The 14,816-nt window shown below is 38.6% G+C and overlaps 1 protein-coding gene across 3 annotated transcripts in view; it reads right to left on the reverse strand.

The window, feature by feature from the left end:
- The window catches only part of reln (reelin), a 95,764-nt gene that overhangs the window by 33,190 nt on the left and 47,758 nt on the right, over positions 1–14,816 (reverse strand). For all 3 annotated transcript variants that reach the window (XM_027008786.3, XM_081715516.1, XM_081715515.1), the window contains exons 4-13: positions 14,166–14,236; positions 6,470–6,502; positions 6,250–6,328; positions 6,074–6,170; positions 5,446–5,497; positions 3,969–4,065; positions 3,286–3,526; positions 2,678–2,823; positions 559–710; positions 327–442 (exon numbers count right to left, since the gene is read on the reverse strand). In XM_027008786.3, the coding sequence (XP_026864587.2) occupies positions 327–442; positions 559–710; positions 2,678–2,823; positions 3,286–3,526; positions 3,969–4,065; positions 5,446–5,497; positions 6,074–6,170; positions 6,250–6,328; positions 6,470–6,502; positions 14,166–14,236 (1,084 nt within the window). The remainder of the gene's footprint in view (positions 1–326; positions 443–558; positions 711–2,677; positions 2,824–3,285; positions 3,527–3,968; positions 4,066–5,445; positions 5,498–6,073; positions 6,171–6,249; positions 6,329–6,469; positions 6,503–14,165; positions 14,237–14,816) is intronic.

Raw genomic sequence — 14,816 nt, forward strand, 5'->3', positions numbered from 1 at the left:
CAGTTCAACTCCTTTATCAGTGTTGTACTCATTTTGGACAAAAAAAAAAGGCACTTTGGACAAAAATATATTCCCAATGAATGTAAATGTAAAAGTTAGTTTTGACACAGAGTCATTTGCATGTATGGATTTGAAACATTAAAATATTTAATTAATTTGAATGCTTGAATTCTGATTTCAGTTTTTGTATTTAATAAAATATGACCTAATTCATCTTCTCAAACAATCTACCCAAGTTTACCTAAACAAGTAAAAAAACAACAACAACAAAGAAACAAATCAAATTTTGTGAGTATTTGGGGTAGTGAGAGCTTCTCAGAATTTACCCTGTAGGCTGAAAATGGAAGTGTGTCCAAAAGGACATGGTCTCTTCTTCCCTGGGACCGACCAAAGACGATAACATCATTGTCATGTGACTCCCCAGGGTTACATTCCCCACCACCTAACACACACACACACACAAACACACAATACATCTCACATTAAACTACGTTTTACTCTTCAGAATCACACTGCATTCATATTTATTTACAGTGAATGCACAGAAGCAATCCATACCCATGGTAAAATGGAAGCGCAGGTTGCCGTATAAGGTTGAGTCCAGGTAGGGGGTGCACACCTTTCTCTCTCCATCCCCCAGGAACACTAGTGCAGAGCCCGACTCAACTTCTCCACACTGGGTACCATAGACTGCCCCCTCAATGTCCCAGCTAAAGAACACAGGGATTAGTTCAAAATTCATTTTAACAACATGGGTCTTTTTTAGAATTCAACTAAAAACACATGGCTGAATTCAGTTTTTAGTAGCTTTTGTAACTAGCTTCCTATATTCAGTCATCTTTACATTATATTTAACTGAGCCAATTAGTTTTTCAGTCTTCATACTATTTATGTTCTGCATATGCAGCAATCCATATTAGGTTGGCAGTCCTGAAAGATATTTATATGATAAATATAATACTTTGTAGCATGTAAGAGACTACTGGGACAACCAAATTAATACTTAAAAAACAAGATTTAATTTATATACAAATTAATTTGCCCAAGTGCAAAACTGGCTTAATATGTAAATGAACATGAATGTCACAGTATAACAAGATGGTAACCAAACTGAACTATACATCTCTATTTGTGACTTTTTTAAAACCAGATATTACAGATACAACATAATACTCTTTATTTTGGCTTGAAAGGTCTTCTCACAAAAAAGGACAGTGCACAATAACCACAGAAGTAGGGACTAGTTTTATCGCTTTACTTCACTTAATCCCACATCTACAAATTTGTACAGCTTTTGCAGCATTTTGTGAAAAGGTGGTAACTGTTAAAATCAGATTCTGTGCCTCTGTGGAGGCAATCTGTCTGCTCAGAATACATTGTAAATTATGTAGCTACATTTGTGCTTAGAAACAAATTATTTGCAGATGTCTTAAGACAGAGAACTTCTCTGTCTATTATATGAGGGTAATTTTTTCTCATTATTAACAAGACATGATAAAAGAAACAAAACAGTTGAAGATACAACTGGTTATGGGGAAACCATATATCTTTTTGCCCTTGCTCAAGATAAAAAGTACACCATTTTTTATTTCTCATTTTGACTGGAAAATATATCTGTCTGAACATATGTGGAGGATCTCACTGAGAAAACTCTTGCACACATAAACACACACAAACACACATGTGTACACAGAGCAGGTCTAAGAAAAAACTTTATATAACTAGATTGGAGGCCACAGCTGAAATCTTTCTAATCAGCATTACAGCCGGAAAAGTGTGACCACCCGCCTGCCCCCCCACACATACACACACACACACAGGCATACACACACAATGCATGAATAACATGCACGCACATTTACACAACTCACAAACACACACAACAACATACAACAGCACGACAGCTGTTTACTAAATCTGACATCCACTCTTTCTCGCTCTCACATACGTAAACAAACTTCAGATTTTTTCATCTTCAAAATTTTCCATAATTCTTGCTCCTTAAGCACAACAGTACCCTTGAAGAACCAATCCCTGCTTAGTGTATTACCAGTAAGAAGTATACTGGTGTAAGCTATCATGCCGTGGAAAAGTAAAGTAACCCCAGAAGTGCCACTATGTATACTATTGCATACATAAGTGACAAAATCTGCAATCAAAAGGAGTGCCTTCAATGGGTTTGGCCAATGAAGAGATGTACTGGTGTCATTGCCACCCCCCTTCAGCAGCCAATGGAACTGAGTGCATTGTGGTTTTGATTTTGTTTTGGTTTAATCCCAGTCTTGTCTTATATTTTGTATAGCCCTGTCTTTCTTTGTTTCAGCTGTACCTCCAATTATCTAACTGTGTACTTATATCTCTTGTCTCCAAGTCTTGCGTTGTCAGACACCGTACTTCTGTACTTGATTTTGTACCTGAATTCAGCATTTGTCTACTGAGTTTTGCCAACGTGTTTTCCTCAAGTATTTCTCAGTTGTTTCCTTGTGGTTTCATTACATTTTCTGGTTGTGTTTCATTATTTCTCTGCATTATGACCTTGGATTGTTCTAACAACCGTGCTTTTGGAATAGCCCTCAATAAACATCGCCATTGCACACATGTCCTCCTGCAGTTTGTCATATGTTACATCCTGTTTATTGTGATAGGCATGATGTTTGCTTATAATGGGTTCTCATACCCATTAGGTTGGCTCTCAAAGTCCTCCTCCCAGTAGCTCCGCCCTTCTTCCCGATGGAGATCAATGTCCCGGGTGGAAGCAAAGCTGTTACCCACTCCCTCTCCACCATGGAAATATAGTGTGTTCCCCTCTGATTGACAAGCATGCTGGAAAATGGAATGAAAGATTATGTAAAAGAGCAAGACTATGGACAGCTCTAATATCCAAATAAGCACTTTATAAATTTCTGTGTATTTTAGATTATTGATTTATTCACATTTCAAATTGAATATACAGAATAGCAATATATCTACTGTAGGGCTAGTTTTAATCTATTTACAAATTTTTCAAAAAGGTTTTAAGAGCAACATGTCAAGTACTGCAAGTAAATTCATAAATGACTTTGGATTTATAGCTATTATTTTGTAACAAATAAAAAAGTGAGGAAGTTACACATAAAACCTTAACACATACAGTTATATGAAACAAATAAATGTTTATTACATATGAACAAAACATAATTCAATAATTTCATTGCTTATTTTAGTTTTACCCTAAGATTACTCTATGGCTCAATCTCTCAGATGAACTCTATATACACAAGGCTGCTAAACAATCATCTGTGTTACCTTTACAGTGGCACCAGGGAAGAAGAGCCAGTTAGCAGTGTTGGGAGGATCCAGGTTGTCTTCCAGTAGGGTGGGCTTGTGAGCCATGTTGACCAACAGTACATTGTCCAGTCCCCAACAAGACTCATACCCATCAGGCCCCAGTGGAGCCTCCTGAGCCCATCGCAGATGTACCGCCTCCCCCCTGCAGCCTGGGGGCACTGGCAAGAGATGAACCACGGTGCTGCTGTTAGTGGGTGCTCTGAAAAAAGAATAGACAGACATAAAGAGGAGGGGGGATTAAAACCATATGTCATACCATTGCCTCCATTATCCAAGTTATATGGAGGCATTGGTATTATTCTGCTGTGCAAAATGATGTGGAAAGGAGTGTACAGGTATCTTTGAGTTTTCCACCAGCATCAAATGTTTTCACAGAGTTAGAACAATGACACGTTGATGTTAAAGGAATCTTTCTGTGTCTAGATCAGAACCAATTCCATTTCCAGCATATCATCAACTAGTTCATCATTTGGCAGAAAAGAACATTTGAAGCAGTGGGGGAAAAATAAAAAGATCACTTGCGTAAGAGCAGAGGAGGCGACAGATCAAGAGGGGGCGAGTGTTCTGTAACAGACGAAGGAACTGGAGATGTACAGCTGGGTGATAAGTGGCATATAAATGAGAGTGAGAAAGAGAAAGACCTGATCTTCTCCAAAGTGGTCCAGTCATCTGAGTTGTTCAGACTGTAGGAGACAATTATGCTGGGATCCGAGTAACTGAAGCGACATGATCCAGAGCCTAAAGAAGAGAATAAACAACGCACACACATGCACACACACACACATGCACACACACACACATGCACGCACACACACACACACACACACACACACACACACACACACACAAATGTGAACAGTGCTAGGACACTCATACTTCATGAATGGACAGCCTGGTGTATTAGCATCAAGCTAAGCCCTGGAGAGGCAGCTTGCAAAAAAATACAGAAATAATATGTCAGCTATTTTCCTCCCGTCATTTCCATTTCTTCATATAGGCTGGCTATGATCCACTGGTACCCTAAGGACTGAGCCCTCCCTTCTTTTTCTGGTCTTGCATAATTCATGTCTAAACAGTGTCATGCTATAGAAATAAATGATCAGCTCACTGGAGCCCTGGGCTTCATAGCCCATATGTGGATAGCTGGTGCTGGCTGGGTGTGACCATGGCCTTAACAGCATGGAAGGTTTTAAAGGGAGACGCTAAAGCATGCTGACAAAGTAATACTCATCAGTGAGACCTACTCTTGTCTGTGAGGAATTATAGCTCTTCAGAGAGCGGACTCCTAATCAGCCACATTCAGTGGAGGTTACAGCCATGTTACTACAATATTGGACTGCTTACCTGCTGCATGGTTTATGTCTACCAAGTAATATACAAAAGCAAGGAGGAAAGAAATGTGTTGTTGAGTATTATTTGGGTATTAGTTTAGTTGTTCTTTTAAACCAATTATTTTTGAAATTATTTAAAATAAAATTTAAATGTAAAGTAATTATTTTAAACTAATTATTTAATTATTTTTAGATAAGTATGTTTAAAAGTATACATAAATATAAAATGAAATTTGACAATAATTTCAATCGTCTCCATTTAAGTAAGCAAAACTGGAACAGCTTGCAGGCTACTGTTTTTTGAGGTACTGCCCTGGTGATACTCATTTATTCTGGACTGCTTTCGCTATTAGGCCCCAGTCCCTTTTTCTATATTCTAAATGACTGGACTGATAGCTTGCTAGTGGCAAAAATTAGTAATCCAGGCACTTTCTATGCAGTAGACTATACAGATGATGCTATACTACTGTTGGGGAAATTAGCACAGCCTCTCCATTCTACTTATACAGTCCTACCTATCTATTTTGGGTCAAACTCAATAACAGTCTGTGTATGCATCAAGTAAGTCATAATCAATTCATACTCAAACTATATAATAAAATATGACACACAGATCATATGAAAGAATACAAAATTGCTGAAATTGTAAAATATGAAATTGTTGTATGATATGTATACAGAATAGGTTTTGCATATGATCCATGTCTTCCACATTATGCAAAGATGAAATTCCTTTCACTGTATGTTGCAGTTTTAAATTATTATGACTACACTAGGCATTACTCACCCAGGGCAAATTGTAGTACAGAAGCTGTGCTTGTGTTCAGTGCCACTGTGGTCTGGAAAAAGAATTAGACAGAAAGGCATAAGTATCATAAAAATCTGCTGTTTCCTTTGCAGTATATGGCTTGTTTTTCAATTTATGTGTGCTCCACTGCACGTGAAGCTTCTGCCCAGCTGAGGTAATGCTAAGCAAAATAAAACCCCAAAATGTATGTTCACTCATCTCATTGGCAGAAGAAATACAAGCAACATAAAATATTATCAATCAATAGTTTACCTATTTCTTTAATATTGTAGACCAGTTTTCTACAGAACTAAACATGTAAATTTACATTGTATAAATTTCTCAATTCTTAGATCAGTACACAGTTGTAGATTTTGGGACAACCTAAATAGACAGGTTGATATTTCAATTTGAATGGACAATCTGATAACTAAATGTAATATGATTTCACTGCACACTAAGCAAGAAAGAGTTTAAGACCTAACTTTTCTTGGCAAAGTCTGTATATGAAATAATATATTTTAATTAGCTTTGTAATGATTGATTTTTAAAAATTATTATGTTTGTACTTTCTGGCTGAAATGTAAATTCATTATGTTGTAAGTGTCCAGATGATAAAGGTAATTACCAGTTCTCTCTGTCCAAAGGGTTCACAGAAAGTGACAGCTTTACCATGCAACAGCACACCACACTGCTCCCCTACCTCGCAGTTACGGCAGTCTGACCTGAGAAAGACAGTGACATGGAATTAACATTGCTCTGGCAAACAAGCACAAGTGCACAATCTGTTTACTGCGTACCCACCAGATGTTGAGCTCCAATTCTCCTTGCAGGTTGGAGTCAAAGTCATCACGTAGAACAGCATGGTTTCCATGAACCTCAGCTGTACAGCATGGCAAAAAGCAATACAGAGAGAGACCACAAATAAAAGTGGAAAAGGCTAAATATCTGTTAAGCAAAATAGAACAGGATAAGCAGTCAGTTGCTGAGAAGGAAATCTCAGTGATTGGGTACATCTGCTTACCTAAACTGGGCCGCAGTGGAGATTCTGTGGGGGCTAAAACACAGAAAAAAGAGTATGTAACATATGACATTCGCCTGTATTTGTGTAAATGACACTCTAAGCTCTAGTGCAAAAGATTTATCCACAAGAGTGTGAGAAACAGGGAGAAACAAGAAAATGGAAAATAAAAAGTTCTAAAAGAAGCATATTCACTGATAATAAGACATATCCACTAATATTGATAACGGCCTTTGATATGGTGAATTAGCATTGCCACTGATCCAAACACCTGACCTCCTACAGATCTGAGATGTCAAAGAGACTCATTTCTACTTAAAATAGAAATGCACATTCTGTGTAATCTAAAAGTTTTAAAGTACCAACAATTTTAATGAACTAAATAAGAAAAAAATGCCTACAAAGTACCTTAAAGAGCTATTCTTAAGAATGCTATATTTTGCATAATAGTTTTTAGATTAAAAATGCAATTTTCTGTCCTTTGAAGTGTCATTTAATAACTGAAGAATTGACATTTCAAAGTTAAACCACTGACACTAAAACTGAGGGAGTTCCAGGATGCAGATATGTACAGGAAGAAATGGGGAAGTGGGTGGGCAGTGAAAGAACATCCACAACCAACCCAGCAGACTACAGTTTAGCTCCATGGAGAAGCCCATTAACAGCAGATCAAAGAACAGCACTTTTAAGAAATAATCCATCAAATGGCTGATGATGCAGTCTGGGCAGTAAGAGTCGATTCAGCTGCAGAAATTCTCTCATTGCAACTCATAATGATCTCTATGAAGCAGCATTGGAGAGGAAATGCTACAGCGTGTGAGACCTTTGGGATGTATCATAATTTTAAGAGGAATTGGGGAGACTGAGCAGATCTCTCTGACAGCATGGACACATGGACAATATCTCCAACTTTTACTCTGTTTACTAACATGTCAACCATTGTTTGTTCTAAGCTTTTTGCTATTACATACTGACTAACTCATTTATTGCACAAAGTAGACTCACATGCACATACACAAACACATTCTTTCTCTCTCTTTCTCTCTCTCTTTCTATGTCTGGTTTTGGATAAGAAGGATCCCTCAAGCACTTTTTCAATATCTTGTTTATGGCCTCATTTCTCCTTTTCTGTCCACTCCTTCCCTTTTGCTGCATGTCTCGCTTTGACTCATCTTCCAATTTATCCCCCTCTCTACATTCCTGTCTCTTTATGCAACCCCTCACTTTCTCTGTAACTGCCTGACTCTCCATACCTCTTCTCTTTTTGTATGTAACCCAAAGACAACAGCATTTATTTTGCTGAGCTTTAATCCTCATGTTGTTAAATACTTCAATTACTGCTGCTGCTATTAGCCAGGGATCTGCTGTAATGCCGTATCTGCCCAGCCAGGGACTTTCACTGGCTATTCTGTTTCCCCCATCCACCTCCACCTTACAAACTGACTCGCATAACAACTTTAAGTTAGGGAAGCCACTTTCAAAGGCCACTGACTTAAAGTGGTAAGGGGATAGGAGTGAAGAGAGCATTACAGTATTAAAGTAAAATGATGCCAAGCTCTGTCTCGGCTGTGACATAAAAACGGCAGTTCACAAGTTAACTTTTAAAATCTTTTTAAAATCCTTGCACTCTAATCTTGAGCCTTACAATCCCACCCCTCTACCAAGACGTACATGCTGCTACCCTCTCTAAATGTGAGATTGTATATTATCTCTTGCAGCACTCTGTAATTTTTTTTTAGCTGTCAGTGTTGCTTTTTTTTTTTGAGTAATGAACACATCCAAGTAACTTGAATCTTATAAAACAGCAGAATTTAAGTTTGATAATTTAAACATAATCACCAATACTCCTCTGAAATTGTAACAAAGGTAACATGTGAAAATCCTGAACAAAGTGACCCAAAAGTAACAAAGACTATCGCCACATTAGATATGTGAGAGTTATCCCTGTGATAAAGGAGGGAGATGCCCAACCCCTCAACCACCTAGCTTGGCCCTTAGCTTCCAGTGAGTTATATGTGACTTAATAATAATCCATCTGTGGGGAGAGGATTCCAGACTGCCCATAAAGCTCTGATTGATAGAGCCACTGGAAATTACACACTTTTGCGCGAGCCTCCTCTATGCCCATCCTGTCACACAGGTCTCGGTAGTAGTGATCTACAGCTAGCTCATCATTCTCTCTCTCTCTTTCTCTCTCTCTCTCTCTCTCTCTCTCTCTCTCTCTCTCTCTCATTTGCCCCCTCCCTCCCCCTTTCCCCAGCCTGTCATCCTCTCTACTCAGGAGTCATCAAGCACAACTCCTCTGACAGTTCAATCCTTCTGCTCTGCCTGGGTGAATAGGTGTTTAGTGTACTTTATATACTCTAACTGAAAACACTCCCTCAGAGGCTTCTGTATCATTCTTCCATTATTCTTCATCTTAGAGACTTTTTTAATAAATCAGTTAATGGCAAATTAATTGTAGAAAATTGTAAAAAGTGTGTTGAAAAACAGATTTCACAATAAACCAAAACATATTTCTCAAGTGCAAGATTCTGTTTATTAAAAACACTGGAATTACTTTATCATCTAGATTTCAATTTTTGTTGCATCTTATCTTTGAATAAACGGATTAAGCTTGAAAAGCCGATACCATGACACAGTCTTTCCACTCCATCCAAACTTCCTCCCGGCCTCCTGTCGTGTCTTGCCCAACTTTTACCATGTCCTTGCAGTTTTTCCTTATTTTTGCCATCTTTGCCATCTATCTGATAGAAGCAGTTGCCTTCCTCTCTGTGCTAATCTGCTCTTGTCTCAGCTGTCTATGAGATCATCCCTGACTGACTGACGTCTTTAGGCAGTCAAAGCCTCTTTTTGGCTTTTGAGGCTCCTCTGAACTTTGGAATGATTCACCATTTCCTCTTAAAATCATAAAATGCTATTTTCAGTTATCAGTTACAGTGTGCTGAATTTGGGACACATTCTCAATTTTGGGTCACTGCATACACAGGCATATTCTGTACTTTTTGTATATCAATGCTTCAATGTTACAGCTGAGTCTTTCCTTATATTAGAATGACTGGCAAGGTTTATTTTGGTTTCTGGGCATTGGAATAGGATTTATTGACTAGCTAATTAAATGTTTCAAAGGTGCTATAGGATAATAATTGCTTGGTAGCAGACTCAATGCCATATCAGGCTAGTCATATCAACATATTTTTATTGTAATTCATTTGCACAGACAAACTTTTAATACTTTCCTCAGTTCTGTTACATTATCATTTTGTAAACATATGTTAAGATCAACCTCCCTCAGGCTTTAGCAGTACACAATGCCTTTGGAATTATTGGCACCCTCGCTAAAGAGAAGTAAAAATAAATAAATAAATATTTTATCGGCTTGATCTTACACTAAAATTATGACAGAAATCTAACCTTCAGTAGGAGAAAAATCATTATAAAAGAGATAGATGCCACTTCCTTGTCTATGAAACCTCCACAAACACAAGCACATGAATTTCACTACAGATCACTGGAATCTTTAATGGATTTATGGTCAGATGAGGCAAAAAAGAGGAATGTTTGGTGGAACCTAATTCCAACAGTGTAGTATGGTGGTAAAAGTATCTGCCGCAAGCATAGGTGAAAGGCTGAAGGATGTGGAGATATTTTGTTTGGACAACTGGTCTAAGACAATTTCACCTGTGTTCTTCCACCTCATTCAGCATTTTAGGACTGCTGTTGTTAGATTTTTCATCCCAAAAAAGATAAACAAAATTTTATTATAAAGACAATGTCTTTATTTGCTGGTTTTTAACAAAGGTGCCAATAATTCTGGAGGGCACAATATGTCTGTTCTGAATAGTGCTGTAGATTTCAGTTCCCTGCATGTAAATGATAATTAGAATTGATTGATACTCAAGGCCTTGTTTGCTTTTTTGCATATTACATTTTTAGAGTGATTAAATGCTAAAACTGCAACCAGTGTCTCAATCTTACTGTCAGGTTTCTGCCAGATCAACTCTTAGTCAAATTAAAGGAAAATTACACAGCCACAGACAGTATTTAACAGAAACAGGATGATATAGATTTGTAGCCAACATCTCTGCCCTCTCTAATTTTTCAAGCTAAGATTTTCAAGCTACACCACCCTAGAGTTCACTCAGAGGGGTTACAGACATGCAGCTCCGTCCATTTACAAGTGCATAGGAACCAAATTAGCCTATATTTATGGAACTTTTTTTCACCATTTATTTATTCACCATTACTATTTTTAATGTTCAGTTTTGTGTTTGCTTTTTGTTTGTAATGCAGTGTGTGCTCCTGAAGAAAGAAACTGGTAATAACCAAGTTTCCATAAACTCATTTCTCAGTCACCCAGGAGACCCATGTGATCCACCTGCTCCTGCTCCTTCCCATCTTTCTCTCCTGTGACTCTTCTCTCCTTCTCTTTCCTCTGGCCCCTGGCACATTCCCGCCTAATTTGTAATTCATATTTCCTGACAGTGCCTCCAGTGAAAAAGTGACATATTATTTGCCATCCAGGAATTAGCCAGTAACGAGGTCGTCCACTGGCTTTCTTCGTTCTCTCCCACCCCCAACCCCTCTTTCTTTCCCTGTACTTTCTTTTTTTACATTTGCTCTTTCACTGTCCAGTGGCTTTACCTAACGATTTATGACCTTCAACTTTCTCATTAAAAGCATTGTCCTTCACTCCTCTTCATCCCTCCATCCATACACCTCTCCACCAAGACTTCCCGTTATGAATGTTGACAATTTACTGCAGGACAGTGCCTCTTTTTCTTCTACTAACCTCCCTCTTTCTGTCAACTGTATTCATTCATGGCTCAGGTCTCTAGTCTGCCTTATATTTCATCCCAAGCTCTTGTTGCAAGTTTGCCCTTGGCTGGAGCCAATTGTGTGAAGGAGGGTGGAATGTTAGAATGTTGCTGAGTAGAGCCAAAATATGTCAAACGCTTGCCTAGTTTTGGAATGGGGGGTGGGGTGGGGGGTGGCTGTGGGGAAGTTGGAGGGAAATGGGAGACCAAGTCAGTGTGACAGTAAGTACTGAAGGATCTCACTTGGGGCAAGGAAACAGCTCGTGGCTGTTTACTTTGTGTTCACTTAGTGTGTCTCCCCCGTTTCCGGTCGTTTAAGCAGATGCATTGGCTCCCTAAGGTCTTCTTGTTTTCCTGCAAGTTGTGCTTCAAGTTTTCTCTGCTTCTGGGTTGCCTTGACTACACTGTGGCCTGGTCTACGATAGTCAGTGTAGTACTGGGTTGCTTTGGACTCGCTTTCGTTTAGCTAAGTTAGACTGCTGCATGCAAGTCCTCTAACTTTTTAAAAAATATAAATGTGAAATTACTGAATTGCAACAATAATACATTTTGTATTTGTGTGTAGAAAAATTTTAAAAATCTATTATAAAATATTCTAGAGTCAAAATAAATTGAATGGAAGTACATGCTCATGTACTGAAATGAACACTAGAACTTTAAGCTAAACATTTAAATACTGTCCTAATATTCAAAGCAAACAGAATATTTTATAATAATGGACTACATATTGTTATATTGTTTTTACAATTTACATGATGACATCTGAAATATTAAGCAAATTTGAAATGATTATGTGCTACTTCCATAAATAGAAATGACAAAAAAGTGAACATAATAAATATAAATGAAAATAATATATCAGAATAAAATAATTTGCTATGGGTTATATATGTACTTTTGAAGATCTGTGTGCACACAGACCAAGTATAAACCACAATTAAACCAAAAAAAAATCAGTTTACAGTGCATCTGGAAAGTATTCACAGCGTTACAGCCTTATTCCAAAATGGATTAAATTCATTTTTTCCCTCGAAATTCTACACACAATACCCCATAATGACAAAGAGAAAAAAGTTTGTTTGGAATTGTTGCAAATGTATTTCAAATAAATAAATAAATAAATAAATAAAAATCTCATGTACACAAGTATTTACAGCCCTTGCCATGACACTCAAAATTGAGCTCAGGTACATCCTGTTTCCACTGATCATCCTTCAATTGTTTCGACAACTTGATTAGAATCCACCTGTGGTAAATCCAAATGATTGGACATGATTTGGAAAGGCACACACCTGTCTATATAAGGTCCCATAGTTGACATGTTAGAGCAGAAACCAAGCCATGAAGTCCAAGGAATTGTCTGTAGACCCCCAAGACAGGATTGTATCGAGGTACAGAGAGGCGGAAGGGTACAGAAAAACATCTGCAGCATTCAAGGTCCCAATGAGCACAGTGGTCTCCATCATCCGTAAATGGAAGAAGTTTGGAACCACCAGGACTCTTCCTAGAGCTGGCCGCCCAGACAATCTGAGTGATCGGGCCTTAGTCAGGGAGGTGACCAAGAAACCAAGGGTCACTCTGACAGAGCTTCAGCATTGCTCTGTGGAGGGAGGAGAACCTTCCAGAAGGACAACCACTTCTGCATCACTCCACCAATCAGGCCTGTATGGTAGAGTGGCCAGACGGAAGCCACTCCTCAGTAAAAGGCACAAGACAGCCCGCACCTGTCCACAAGACAGCCCAGAGTTTGCCAAAAGGCACCTGAAGGACTCTCAGACCATGAGAAACAAAATTCTCTGGTCTGATGAAACAACGATTGAACTCTTTGGCCTGAATGCCAAGCGTCATGTCTGGAGGAAACCAGGCACTGCTAATCACCTGGCCAACACCATCCCTACAGTGAAGCATGGTGGTGGCAACATCATGCTGGGTTGTTTTTCCACAGCAGGAACTGGGAGACTAGTCAGGGTCAAGAGAAAGATGAATGCAGCAATGTATAGAGACATCCTTGAAGAAAACCTGCTCCAGAGCACTCTGGACCTCAGATTGGGGTGAAGGTTCATCTTCCAACAGGACAAAGACCCTAAGCACACAGCTAAGATAACAAAGGAGTGGCTTCAAGACAACTCTGTGAATGTTCTTTGGTGGCCCAGCCAGAGCCCAGACTTGAATCTGATTGAACATCTCTGGATAGATCTGAAAATGGCTGTGCCCCGATGCTTCCCATCCAACCAGATGGAGCTTGAGAGGTTCTGCAAAGAAGAATGGGAGAAACTGCCCAAAAATAGGTGTGCCAAGCTTGTAGCTTCATACTCAAAAAGACTTGAGACTATAATTGCTGTCAAAGGTTCTTCAACAAAGTATTGAGCAAAGGCTGTGAATACTTATGCGATTTAAAAAAAAAATAAAATGTTTTGGTTTTTTATTTTTAATAGATTTGCAACAAGTCCAAACAAACTTTTCCCACTTTGTCATTATGGGGTATTGTGTGTAGAATTTTGAGGGGAAAAAAATTAATTGAATCCATTTTGGAATAAAGCTGTATAAAGTGTGGAAAAAGTGAAGCGCTGTGAATACTTTCTGGATGCACTGTATACGAATGACATTTCTAGGTTAGGCAAACATCTTAACATTCAAGGATGACATAATTACCAGAGTGCTTCCATTACCAACAAGCTGACCATTCACACCTTATTCTATTTACATTAAAAACAGTGCACCCATTTATGTACCAGTCTATGTAACAATAATGTCAGGCTCAAATTCACTGACAATTTGTTGCTCTCTAAGGCAGCTAAATGAAATGCCATGGAACCCAATCACTACAAGCCCTCATGGAACTGATCATGCCTCCAGTAGTGATAAAATGAGAGCACCCTCACCTCCCTGTTCACACAGCTGCTGGGCCAGAGTGTCCTTGAAGATGATCTGTCCTCGATGTGTGGCTGTAGCCCTGAAGGGAGATGTGGTGTAGGAGGTGGGGGTAAGACAAAAAGAGACAGACAGAAAGAAGAGACATAGAGAGAGATTACTAACAAATCAGGCCAAGTGGGAAGCGATAACAAAGCCATTATCCCAAATGAAGATGAACTCATTGCAGATGGCTTAGTATTACTGCTGCATGAGGGACTGTAGTAGCCCACTCTAACCAATGGTTAGTCTGTCATTGCATTAGATTTACAAGGGGTCAGGAGTAGCAAAGATGTCAGAAATAGCTGTATTCATATTGCAGACAACCAACAAGGTGATGATACAAATGTCTAAAGAAATCTAAAATTCTAAGCAACTGTAATCCCACATCAGAATATCCATTAAAGATAATGTAGAGGGTAGCTTCAGAAAGCTGTCAACTAATCATAATGGGTTAGTTGTTTGGCAAAAATATAGGAGAAGGCAATCTATATACACATGTATAAAGTTATTCATAAGCATTGGAAAAAGAGCTAATGAGACTGACAAATGGGTCTGGTTAGCAGTAGATGTTTTGCCTTGGAGAACCACTGCTTCTCCAAATAGAGAGGAATCAGATTAGG

The sequence above is a fragment of the Electrophorus electricus genome, chromosome 6 (assembly GCF_041902795.1).
Source record: "Electrophorus electricus isolate QZ-2024a chromosome 6, ASM4190279v1, whole genome shotgun sequence".
Lineage (NCBI taxonomy): Eukaryota > Metazoa > Chordata > Actinopteri > Gymnotiformes > Gymnotidae > Electrophorus > Electrophorus electricus.